At 46.3% G+C, this 12,358-nt stretch overlaps 1 protein-coding gene and 1 pseudogene across 2 annotated transcripts in view; one reads left to right on the top strand and one right to left on the bottom strand.

Moving 5' to 3' along the window:
* Positions 1-1,364, bottom strand: part of LOC105742398 — a 17,884-nt pseudogene extending 16,520 nt beyond the window's left edge.
* LOC105742403 (phylloquinone omega-hydroxylase CYP4F2-like) overlaps positions 1-11,748 on the top strand; it is a 33,364-nt gene extending 21,616 nt beyond the window's left edge. For both annotated transcript variants that reach the window (XM_023717116.1, XM_012515060.2), the window contains exons 4-13: positions 2,761-2,811; positions 2,899-3,026; positions 5,727-5,848; positions 7,174-7,444; positions 9,486-9,552; positions 9,750-9,879; positions 10,602-10,735; positions 10,829-10,893; positions 11,056-11,138; positions 11,476-11,748. In XM_023717116.1, the coding sequence (XP_023572884.1) occupies positions 2,761-2,811; positions 2,899-3,026; positions 5,727-5,848; positions 7,174-7,444; positions 9,486-9,552; positions 9,750-9,879; positions 10,602-10,735; positions 10,829-10,893; positions 11,056-11,138; positions 11,476-11,674 (1,250 nt within the window). In that variant the 3' untranslated portion in view covers positions 11,675-11,748. The remainder of the gene's footprint in view (positions 1-2,760; positions 2,812-2,898; positions 3,027-5,726; positions 5,849-7,173; positions 7,445-9,485; positions 9,553-9,749; positions 9,880-10,601; positions 10,736-10,828; positions 10,894-11,055; positions 11,139-11,475) is intronic.
* Positions 11,749-12,358: the final 610 nt, after the last annotated feature.

The following is a 12,358-nucleotide window of genomic DNA, read 5'->3' on the forward strand; positions in this document are numbered from 1 at the left end:
GCTTTACTTATACTTCGTTTTTATACTTTTCTGCTGGATGGTTAAGACCAAGATAAAGCAGGACCTATGCAACAAGAGCTGTAGTTTTTGGGTCTGATAAGGTCAGTGTAATCCCCTCAGGATTTATGCTGAGATCCTGTACCTCAGATTGTAGAACCTTTGTCAGTGTCAGCCATGTGGATGAGTCATGGCTATTGCTTGGCCATTGTGCTTTCTGTGAAAGCCTGAGAGAATGTTTGCTCTCCATGTGACTTTCCTTAGGCACACTCTACATCACTGAATCACTTTTCTCTTTGGCCCCATAATCACTTTCCTCTTTGGCCCCATATCTCTCCAGGTTTTCTTTGCCAATTATACGCCACTGCCATTCCTGCCCCTTTCATTGTGGATGTCTGCTTCACCTCTACCCACAAGAACAGCAGAAGGGCACTAAGTCTTTTGGCATGAGTCATCCTCTAGCTCTGCTCCTCCTTGGGGGCTTGCCAGCAATTGTAGCTACTGTGGAGACTGTTCCACATGTAGTATTGTCACTGTATGTGTGAGCAATGGGCAGATTATTATTATTATTGTCTGTGTTGAGGAAACCTTATCTTTCCTTGATGTCCCACTGCCCGCCACCCCTGGAAGCAGTTACATGGGTTGGCAGCAGTTAAATTCTACTGCATTTCAATTTTATTTTGGAGTCTTTGGACCATAGGTTGAAATGAGATTAGTGGGAAGGTTATTGTGACTGTGAATCCAGGCTGCTGCTGAAGGGTCAGATTGCTCCCTGTCTTGGGTAGATTCTTTCCCAAGATGGCAAGTAAGCTGTGTCTGAGGTGGGGGTGGGGTAGGGTACATGATCCAGACATGGTGTGTGTTCCCCTCACCCATCCTCTAAGCATTGGATTTTAGTCCAGCTGGATTATCTTGTTAGGTATCTCCCCATTGATTCATGGGGCAATGCTAGGATTATGGGTGAGTGAAGACTAAATCATCCCTCTTTTGTTTGGCACCGTCCTGATCCTGGTAGCTTGGACACAATACAAGGGACATAAAGAGGCTTGCCTTGTCCCTTGCTTGGTTTGCTGCTTTCTGCTTGCCACAAACTGTCCTCTACGATGCCCATCTGCCATGCCAACCTGCCTTAGAGCCAGCCCATTATGGACTGAAATCCCTATAAACTGTGAGCTTTCCCCTTTTAACTTTGGGTGTTCTCTCTTTTTGACTTTGGGTGTCTGGTATTTTTTCTCAGCAATGAGAGGAAAGTAACTAAGATACCTCCTGTATCAAACTTTCTCTTTTGCCCCTACCTCAGGATAACTGCTTTTCTTCAGCACTGACTTGGAGTCACTCATCCTGTCCATCACCCTCAAGTCAGCCATCCTGCACCTTCTACCTTTTCCATGTTTAGACAGGCCAGGCTAAGTAGGGGAAGGTGCTGTTCCAGGGATCCCCTGTCTCTGTTTCATCTAAAACCCTATCTACCTGCTCTCTGGTCATGTCCACTTTCCTCAGTGTCTGTGTGGCATCTCCAGTATGGGAGCATCTATTGTACGATCACTTATTTATTTATTTATTTATTTATTTATTTATTTATTTATTCATTTTTTCTGTATTGGGGACAGAACTTGGGACCTTACGCTTGCCAGGCAGGCACTTATGCCACTGAGTTATCTCCCCAGCCCTGATCACATCTTGTATGCCCATATTTACTCCTGGGTCCTGGTGGCACCTGGTATCTACTGTGCCCTGTTACCTCTGCTTCTGCCCTGGTATTACATAAAGATAGTCACATCTGGAACTCAGTGAAGATCAAACACATTTGAGAGATTTTGATGTCTAACTTTTCCTTGTATCAGCTGCTGTTACAGATTATCTTTTTTTATTTTTAGGGAAGGGTCTACAAGTTATTTAGGGTTTCACTACTAGATTGGACTCATAGTGATCCACCTGTTTACAGCCTCCCAAGAGCTGGAATTACAGGCACGCACCACCACTCCCAGTCTCAGTTGCCTTCTCAGCACTCCCTGGGGGCAGGGCTGGCACAGCTGGCCTGGGGATTGAACTCTCGGCCCCTGCACCTACTTGCAGGCACTTTAATCTACTGAGTGATTTGGCCAACCCCAAGATTATCTTTTCTGTTGTTGATTGTGTCTGGGCCATTGTTGGAGCTAATCTGAGGCCAGGACCCTCTAAGAAATGACTGAAATCTTATTTCAGTTTTGTCTAAGGCAAGTGTAAGATACATCCCAGGCCACAGCTGGGGGGCCCAGGTGGGTTACATCTGGAATATCAATTCGACTATATTTAAATATTGTCTGTGAGCCTCACTGAGGTCAGGTTAGATCACCAATGCATACTGTGTCATGGTCATCATGTATGTTGTGTTCATATTAGAACATGTTAACTCAGGAGTCTGTGTCATAAGTCTCCAGTCTATGTCCCCAGGATATATCAGAGAGTGTGAGGAGAATAGCATTACTGGGTTTGTATAAAGATCTCTGAAGCGTGTTTTCTGTACATGGGCATGGAGAACATGTTGGCTATGTAGGAGCCAGGCCAAGGTGGGGTGGGGTATGTTGTCCTTTATTAGACTGTGTCTGTGTTCCACCCTGTTTATGCTGCCTCTTCTGCACCCCTACACCTTGCTTCCTGTCCTTGGCTTCCATTTTTCCATGTTGGGATTAGAGGGGAGAAGTGAAGATCCCTGACTGAGACCCCCCCCAAGTCCATTCTCTTCCTTTCTTCATGACCCCTCTTTGTTCTCTTTCATATTAGCTCAGGTTGCAGTCAAAGGCTTCTTCTACAGCTTCCTGAGGCCCTGGCTGGGTGAGTACTTGGAGTGAAGGACTTGGGGACAACACAGGGGCCAGGGGAAGGAGCTGCCTTTGCCCACTGCCCATGGATGCCCCACAGGGGATGGGCTCTTGCTGAGTGCTGGTGACAAGTGGAGCCGCCACCGACGCATGCTGACACCCGCCTTCCATTTCAACATCCTGAAGCCCTATATGAAGATTTTCAATGACTGCACAAAGGTCATGCACGTGAGTCCTTGAACCCAGGATTCCAAGTGGAATCTGGAGGGAGACAGGACTACAGACAGATCAGGTCTATAGTCCTGGCTCTGTAGCGTAGCTTTGAGGCCATTGCTCTTTCTCTCTTGGGCCTTGGTTTTTTCATCTGTAAAATGATGACTGAAAACCTTTAAAGATGGCCCAGAGGATGTCATGGAGTCATGGCTGTGGCACAAAGTGGGTGTTGAGAATGGACAGTTTCTGTGTTTGTCACACAGAAGTCCTACAACCTGAACACAGGAAGGATGAAGACTGCATTGAAGCTATTGCTGGATAGCAAACCATTTCTGCCCATTGGTGCACAGCAATAAGAGTTTGCAGTAGACATATTGGGTCATGAGGCTGCCTCTTCTGGCCAGGGAGGGGATCACTCTGGTGTGTAATCTGTTGCGGGCCAGAGAGGAAGCTTTCCTGATCTTAGCTCCATTCTCTCGCCTGTTTGGCACTTCCAACTTCAGGTTGATTCAGAATAGCCTCAGGTAGATATGTAAGCTCTGGTCTATATGATTCTCTTTCTTCAGAAGGCATCCTGAAGTGGTTCACATGATAGAGACAGGGTCTCAAGGGAGTGCGAGGAAGTTTCAATGCCCCTTGAAGCTTAGGGTTTTTTTTTTTTTGAAGGGAAACATTTATTACTTTTGTGTCAAACACAGAGATTCAAGTCTTAGATGCTAAGAACGTATTTTCTTTTAAATTAAAGGATTATATAAACAAAACTTACTTGTAGAATGTTGAGTTATTTGAAAATAAAGACACTATGAGGAAGAGTTCCTCAACAATATTATTTTAGTAATGTCTTGTAGGTATACATAATTTTTAGTAAAGCTTATATAGTAAAATAAAACCTGATAGAAAATCAGTTTAAATTATTGTCATCTTCCATGACTTTTATGGAGATTAAAGTATATAATAGAAATTCCATTACTAAGATTATTGATAGTGTAAGCTTCAGACATGAATAGCTGTATCAGTTACTCTTCTCTCGTTGTTGGGACAAATACCCGACACTCAAAATGAAGGAAAGAAAGGTTTGTTTACCTCACAGTTACTGGAGGTTTCAGTTCATATTCAGCTGGGTCCAAGGCAGAGCAGCACATGGCAGAAAGCAACTTTTCATGGTGGTGGCAAAGAGCAAGAGCCGAAGCCTAGGCTGATTGGAGTTCTGACTTCCTCATTTTCACCACCTTGTGTTGGCCGAAGTCAGACCTCTAGCTGAATCAAAAACAAGTGAAATAGGTTCCACTCTTAATGAAAGTTGTGGAAAAATCACATTGTACAATGTAAAGGAAGAAGGCAAGGACTGGAAGGAGGGTTTTGTGAAGTGTCTGGCATTTTTCCTTACTTGCAAGATTTTAAGTTTGCTGTTTAGTGTTTCACATATTTTGAAAGGAAACATGCAACTCTTGGGTTAGAGACAAAGTCTTTTCTTTGTGGCACACAAAGCAGCATGTGCTTCTTGTTGGTTTTTTCCCTTTGTCTAAGCCAGCCAAATCCTATAGGCATCCCATGGGTGAGCCCCAGCTGGTGCTGCTCATGTGTATATTGCATTACAGTGGAAGAGTCTTAGCCTTAAGGAGTCTGTCATTCTAGCAAGCAGAAGCATGCCTGGTATTTATATGATGCAAGTCATTTCTTCATTCACAGATGTTGTTCTTTGCCAACAGAACCCTGAGAAATGTTAAGAACATCTTTGTCATAACAAGCAAAGACATATGGTAGCAATCTCTCAAAACAGGGCTATTTCTTTGAGTTATCACAAAGAAGATAAAGATAAGTGGAACTCACTGAGTAATTCGCATAGATTAAAATAATGTCCCATGATAGAAGTTATTTTTTCCCTTCACAAATGAAAAACTTGAACATCACAGAGATTAGGGAGTGTCTTAGTTACGTTTTCTCATTGCTGAGACAAAATGCATGACACACAGTGTTAATGCAGAAAGGATTGTTTCAGTTCAGAGTTGTAGAAGTTTCAGAGCATAGCTGGCTGCCTCCAAAGCAGGGTAGTATTGTACAGGGGTATCACAAATGAAAACGGTACATGGCAAGCAGCCAGGAGATGGCAAAGCAGAATGCAGCCAGTAGCAAGCAGCAGAAGAAGAATCAGGAACAGGAACCAACAGAAGCCTTTTTTCTGTCCCTTTATAGTCCATCCAGGCTACTTGCTCTTTGGATGGTGCAGCCCACATGTAAGGTGGGGCACCCTTAATCCAAGCATCACACAACCTAGATATAGCCAGCTGCCATGAAAGCATGAGATATTTTGGGGCAGGCATCTAAATACAAACTATAATAGGGATCTTATAAAATTTGTCCAGCTAGTAAGTGAGCTAATCACTGTAGAGCAGATAGTCTATCCTAGCTTACTTGGATCAATGCAGGTCAACTAAACCAGCTGAAGTTTTGACAGGTGGACCAAAGGGAGGAGAATCAATTCACCAAGAGAGCATAGAATGAGTGAGGCTGACCTAGGACCTGATCTCAGGGCTCTTGACTCCAAGTCTTGACTCTCTATCTCCTAATAGTAACAGTTTCTGTTCACACCCAAGCTTGGTCACCCCTGGAGCAGAGGACCAGCAGGATGCCTTGAGAATGCATTTGGTGGTTGGGAGAGAGAAGGGATTAAAAGAGCCAAGGCTCAGTGACATCCTGGTCCCCATCTCTGGCCAGGTCAAGTGGCAGCGCCTGGTCTCCCAGGGTAGCACCCGTCTGGACATGTTTGAGCACATCAGCCTGATGACCTTGGACAGTCTGCAGAAATGTGTGTTTAGCTTCGAGAGCAACTGCCAGGAGTGAGTCCTTTCTCAGGGGTGGGACCCAGAGCCATGGAGCCAAGGGAGGAGGTGGGGAGGGAAGATTGACCAGAGGAGTCAGAAAATCCTGGTTGGAGGAAGGGGGTCAGATCCGGGCATTGAATGATAATGAAGGCAAGAAAGGGTAAAACAGTGGTCCTTGCAGACAAGTGGAATCCCTTGAGTAATGCAAAGGGGCTCAAATTAGTGAAGCAAGGGTAAAGAGGTGCACAGTGTAGGAGGCAGCTTGGAAACGATGTTGGAGAGGCTGGTTGTGGCTAGATCACAAGGATGCTGAAAAGCCACTGAGAGGGGTGTGAACCTTCTCCTGACATTTCTTGGGAACCACTGAAGATATTAAGCTTGTGTTAGTCAGAATTGTGATACTGTGACTAAATGCCCCAAATCGTCTTCTTACATTATGGAAAGGCTTATTTTGGATCAGTTTCAATGGCTTTAGTCAATGATCAATAGACTCCATTGTTCTGGGATAGTTTTGAAGCAGTAGGTCATGGTTGGAGTGGGTGTCCCAGAAGACTGTTCACTTCAGGGAGTTGGGATGGGGGGGAGGGAGGGGGTTGCAGTCAAAGGCAGGGAGGGAGACAGACAGACACAGAGAGATAGAGAGAGACAGAGAGACAGAGAGAGAGAAGAAAAAGAAGAAGAAGAAGAAGAAGAAGAAGAAGAAGAAGAAGAAGAAGAAGAAGAAGAAGAAGAAGAAGAAGAAGAAGAAGAAGAAGAAGGCTTCCAATATTTCCTGAGGAGCACATCTTTGATTATGCAACTTCCCTCCACTTATCTCACCTTCCAGAGGTTCCACCACTTCCTATAGCACTACAGGCTGCTGGCCAATCCTTGGCCATATTTTCCTGCTAGGGACACTTCCTAGCAATAGCAGACTTGATGCTGGGTATGATCTGATCTCAGCTCTGTGGAACACTGATTGTCATGTCAATACTGGATGGAGTGGCACAGAATTCAAGAAGACTGTGGAGCTGTTGGCCCATGGACCAGTTAGAAGAGAATGAAATGTGAGACTTGTGGAGACTTTCATGAAGAAGGAACAAGACACTGGGTCAAAGAGAAGGAGAGGAACAATAACAACACTTTTTTTGGTAATAGGAGATAGAGGCAGCTCAGAAACATTGAGTGCACCCAAGGAAGAGATCATGGGGAGTCAGGTCATAGCTCATGTGTCTGTGAAGCTGCCATCCTTTGCAGTCTCAATTTCTGATGAGATGTAACTAATCACTACTGGTGGGAAATGTATTGCTCAGCTTTCAATTATGTGAAGTTTTGCCTTGCTTTATGCCCCCATCCTGCAGGAAGCCCAGTGAATATATTGCTGCCATTTTGGAGCTCAGTGCCCTGTCAGCAAAAAGGGTTGAGCAGATTCTTCTCCACAAGGACTTTCTGTACCATCTCACCCATGATGGACAGCGATTCTCTAAGGCCTGCCGCCTGGTGCATGACTTCACAGATGCTGTCATCCAGGAGCGGCATCGCACCCTGCTCAGACAGGGAATTGATGACTTCCTCAAGGCCAAAGCTAAGGCCAAAACTCTGGACTTCATTGATGTGCTTCTGCTGAGCAAGGTGAGCTTCTCAAGATATATAATAAGTCTTCTTTTTAGCTCAAATAACTTAAGCTTTTCTGTATGGCCCTGCGGATTTATGGAAGTTATTTGAGAAGGAGGGATGAGCTGGACACAGAGGGATTTTTGAGAATCCTCTGGAATATATGGGACAGGGATTATTAAGTCTGAAACAATGACACACTCTGTTCATAAGAAAATGTTAGGGTGCCACAGTTATATTTATATTTATGATATTTTTATCTTTATGTTGACAGATGCAACAAACTCTTTGATCAGGCAGCCCACTTATTATAGCAATAACAGCAGCCACAGCAGGACTCTCATAAGAGCTCGCCTTCCAATTCTCCCTTCACTAAGTGATGCAATACTTTTATCTGTATATGCAGCCATCTTAGGTTTACAACCAGGGGAAAGGTCTGTAAATTACGAATCTTGGAGCTTAGACAGGCTAGTGAGCATATCTGCCTCTTCCAGGGAAATGAAAAGAAAGAGGAAAGTGGGAGAGAGCTTTGTTTTGGAATATAAACAAGTTCTCTTCAGTGCAGGAGACCCTCCCAAATGCTTCTGGGGAGAAAAGATGTTCTGGATTTATTACCTGAGAATAAGAGCAAATGTCATTGAAATAATTCCTAATCTCTAACTTTCAAGATAAAATTGCACACAATGGCTGCTGGTACCCCAGGTTGCTACCAACGTTACATTGGAAATCCCTTATCATACAGAAACATGAAAATATTAAAGGATCATTAATTGTCCAACCACAACAAAAGAGACTCAAGGAGTCTGGGGAGGATGTCTGTGTGATAGGGACTCTAGGAATAGAAACTGATAGCCAGGTTTTCATTATGACCAAATAACTGAGAGAGCTATCTCAGTTGCATGGGAGGTTTATCCCAGGCCCTTCACACTGAGCTACATTCACAGCCCTTTTTTATTTTGTGATAGAGACTGAGTAAGTTGGTAAATTACCTGGGCTGAGCTCGAACTTATGATTCTCCTATCTCACCCTCCCCAAGTGCTGAGAACTATGGAGCACCCTATGTTCAGCTAGAAAAGTAGCTCATGGGGGGATAATTTTTTTTATAGTTAACACAAACTTTATTTATAAAAGACTCTTAAATTAGTTGCCTCATGTCATGCATTCATACAGAATTTAGCAACCCTGCAGGGCTACAGGGAGAGGAGATCACAAACTCAAAGAAAAACTATTAAAGAGTTCTAATAGTTAAAGGCTAGGAAAGATTAGGGCAGTTTTACAAATGAGCAGTCAAAAAAAGGCCATGGACACTAGTGTGTGCTGAGGGGCAGCTGTTTACAACTCTGCAGTACTCCACAGGCAGCTGTGGGTGCATGGGGACTCGGGGTGGCCACATCACCTCCTCCCCTGGCCAATACCGCCAGCACTTTGTGCACACTAGGCCTGTGTGGCCATGCCACACTATGAGGGCTTCTAGTTTAGTAACATAAGCTGCAGGGAGCTGGGGTGGCTGTTTCATTTGTGACTGCTCTTTATTCTCTCCAGTCTTTTTTTCAAGTCGTTGATGTTGATGGAGGAGGAGGGCACGGGATTATTTATTTTGGGTCACAGTTTTTCTGCATGGTCACTTGGCCTGTGATGAAGCAGAAACATGAAGGCCCAAGGGTGTGGCAGAGGAAAGCTTCCTTCGTGGCAGTCAGGGAGCAAAGAGAGAAAATAAAAAGCCAGAGATAAAGGGGCAGGGGATGAGATAGAGTTCCCAAGTTCATACTCCCCTTCCTGTCTTCAAGTAGAACTTCCCTTCTATTTTCATAACCTCCCAATAATGCCATCAAATGATGATCCTAAAACTGAATGACCATGGCAATGAGATTTTAGCTCTCTTGAGCAATTGCCTTCTGAAGGCTCCACCTCTGAACATGTGAGAATGTTCGGGAGTATTTTACATTAAAACTACCAGTGACTGAGGGCAGCCTAGAGGTATGAGTGGGCTTGATTTCTTGATAGCTTTCTAGAATCCCTGAGAGCTAGTGTGATTCAGAGGTTCTCACCTTTTCTTTAGGATGAAGATGGAAAGGGGCTCTCAGATGAGGACATACGAGCAGAGGCTGACACCTTCATGTTTGAGGGTGAGGGCTCCAGGGTGGGATTCTAGATTGCGCATGGTCGCTCCATCGAAGACATGTGCTGGGTGGACCAAGAATCTCTCCCATTTTGCCCATGCTTTCCATCCCTGCTTTCTCTCTGGGGTCTTAATGGAGGGCGCTGTCTACGCCATAGTGCTGAAGCAGCTTAGAGTCCCTAAGCCTGCCTGACTGTTCCTTAGGCCATGACACCACAGCCAGTGGTCTCTCCTGGGTCCTGTACAACCTGGCGAGGCACCCAGAATATCAGGAGCGCTGCCGGAAGGAGGTGCAAGAGCTCCTGAGGGGCCGTGAGTCTCAAGAGATTGAATGGTGAGTCAGGTCACACGACCTCTTCCTGAGCCACGCTCATGGCTCGGCCTTATAGCGTAGGCAGAGTGATTGTAATTTTGCTGATTTTTCCCATGATTGCCTGATGAGTATAGGAGCTGAATCCAGAGGTATACCATGGTACCCACCCTGGCTAGCAAGCAAAAAGTTGTAAGATTTTGGGACAGGAAGAATTGGGTTGCTGAGACAATGTGTGAGGGTAAATCAGGCATGTCCTCTCTAATCTTTTCATTTTCTCTCAAGCAATATTGTTTCAAACATCTTCCTTTCCTGGTTGATTTTTCTACTCCTTGACCTCACTCCTACCCTGTGTCAGAGCAGGGACTGGCAAGTGATAAAAGAGGGTGAGTCATTTTTCTGTTGTCCTGAACGTCCACATCATTCATCTTAATGTTCTGTTCTGCAAACATATTCACCTGCCTTCCCATCCCCTACTCTGTGTCCAGATCCATCCTTATTATAGTGGCCTGCAAGCCATCAGCTCAGGGTTCTGCCATCCTTGCATTCCCAGTTTGAGAGGTAGGGGGCTGGGCTAGTTCAGGGCAGCTCCAGGACAACTTTTTAAATTCTTTTGCTTTTCTAATTCTAAAGTATTTTATTCATATGGGCCTTACATTATTATGTGGTGAAAAGATTCACCAGGGGAACACAGGGGCGGGGGAGCTTTGTGTCCCTGGATAACTGTGATTTGGGGGTTTCCTCAGGGACGACCTAGCCCAACTGCCCTTCCTGACCATGTGCATCAAGGAGAGTCTGCGACTGCATCCCCCGGTCACAGGGATCTCCCGCAGCTGCAACCAGGACGTTGTGCTCCCGGATGGTCGGATCATCCCCAAAGGTGCCCGTATCATCAAGGCTGGAATTGCCTAGGCAGGAATCAGGGTCCATCAGGCTGTGGGTTCTTGTCTTGACTGTGCCCTTTTTTCTTCAGGTGTTACCTGCCTCATCAGTATTTTTGGGACCCATCACAACCCTGCTGTGTGGCCGGACCCCGAGGTGCTTCCTCTCCTCCTCCCCCCTTATGCTTGTATATTGCAGGGATCCTAGTGGAGGAGGCGGGTTTGGACCAGGACATCTTTGCCTGCTACACCCGCGCCTGCTCTCCCTGTCTGTGCTAAGAGACTCCACCCAGCAACCATGGCTCCCTGTCTTCTCCAGGTCTATGACCCCTTCCGCTTTGACCCAGAAAACGTCAAGGACAGGTCACCTCTGGCTTTTATCCCTTTTTCCGTGGGGCCCAGGTGGGTGCAGCAAGTGTCTGAGCTGCGTAGGGGCTGATGGGGGTGGGGTCTTGGAGGGCAGCTGGAAAAACCGCGCTGCCCCTGCGCCAGGTAGTGCGGCCAGTTGTGAAGAACAGTGGTTGGGTAGTGCAAGAGGGCTTCTGGAAGGGCTGAGAACCTGCTCCGTGCCTACCGGTGCACCTTGGCACTGGAGTCTCAGACTGGTTCGGGGGACACACATGCCGGGTTGGGGTCCGGGCTTGATTAGTTCCCTCAGTGTCCCCGGAGCTGACCAGGATCGGGTGGAGTTCCGGGCCACTACGAGCGCTGTCACGGTCCCCTCCCCGCCCGCCCGCAGGAACTGCATCGGGCAGACCTTCGCCATGGCCGAGATGAAGGTGGCGCTGGCGCTGACTCTGCTGCACTTCCGCGTCCTGCCCGATAACACCGAGCCTCGCCGGAAGCCGGAGCTGATCATGCGCGCAGAGGGCGGGCTTTGGCTGCGGGTGGAGCCGCTGGGAGGCGGGGCGCAGGGAACCCGGAGGCGCGAGGTGTAAGCCAGCTGACCCCGATTCCTAGCTGACCGGGATCCCCTTGGCGGACTCTGGAATAAACAGTGCTATCACCTGTTTCTGAGACTCAGCGAGCGCCAGCAGGGGGAGCTCGGGAGCCACGGGTGGGCGTGAGTGGGGGAGGAGGAGGGCTGGGGTCTCTGAGCCCAAAGCCCTGACTGCCTCTGGCTGAGCACGGGGGCCCGGTGCTGATGGTGGGAGCCGTGGGAGGTGGTTCAGTAGTATAAAGGCTTGCTTGGCAAGTGCAAGGGCCTCAGTTCAATACCTGGTTCCGCCAAAACAAAAAAAAACTATGACCAAACAATAAGATGTACGGGCGGCTGGGGTGATAGCTCAGTGGAACAAGTGCTTGCTTGGCAAGCGCAAGGCCATGAGTTCGATCCCTGGTACCACCAAAATAAAAAATAAAAATAAAAATATATATATTTAAAATATATATAAAAATATATATATAGAAAGGGGAGGGCGCCCTTCTACCACATTACCACCTTCCTTACCTTCAGTCTTAGCTGCCTATATTTCCTGTCTTTTCTCATTTCAAGATTCTTCAGTATTTCTATGGTCTGTCAAATATTTTTATAGGCCAAATAATTTTATTGTGAATTTAAAAAAATTAGTACATATTTGCAATACATAATGTTTAAATTCATCGTAGTGAGTAGTTACACA

The sequence above is a fragment of the Octodon degus genome, unplaced genomic scaffold (assembly GCF_000260255.1).
Source record: "Octodon degus isolate 3935 unplaced genomic scaffold, OctDeg1.0 scaffold00050, whole genome shotgun sequence".
Taxonomy (NCBI): domain Eukaryota; kingdom Metazoa; phylum Chordata; class Mammalia; order Rodentia; family Octodontidae; genus Octodon; species Octodon degus.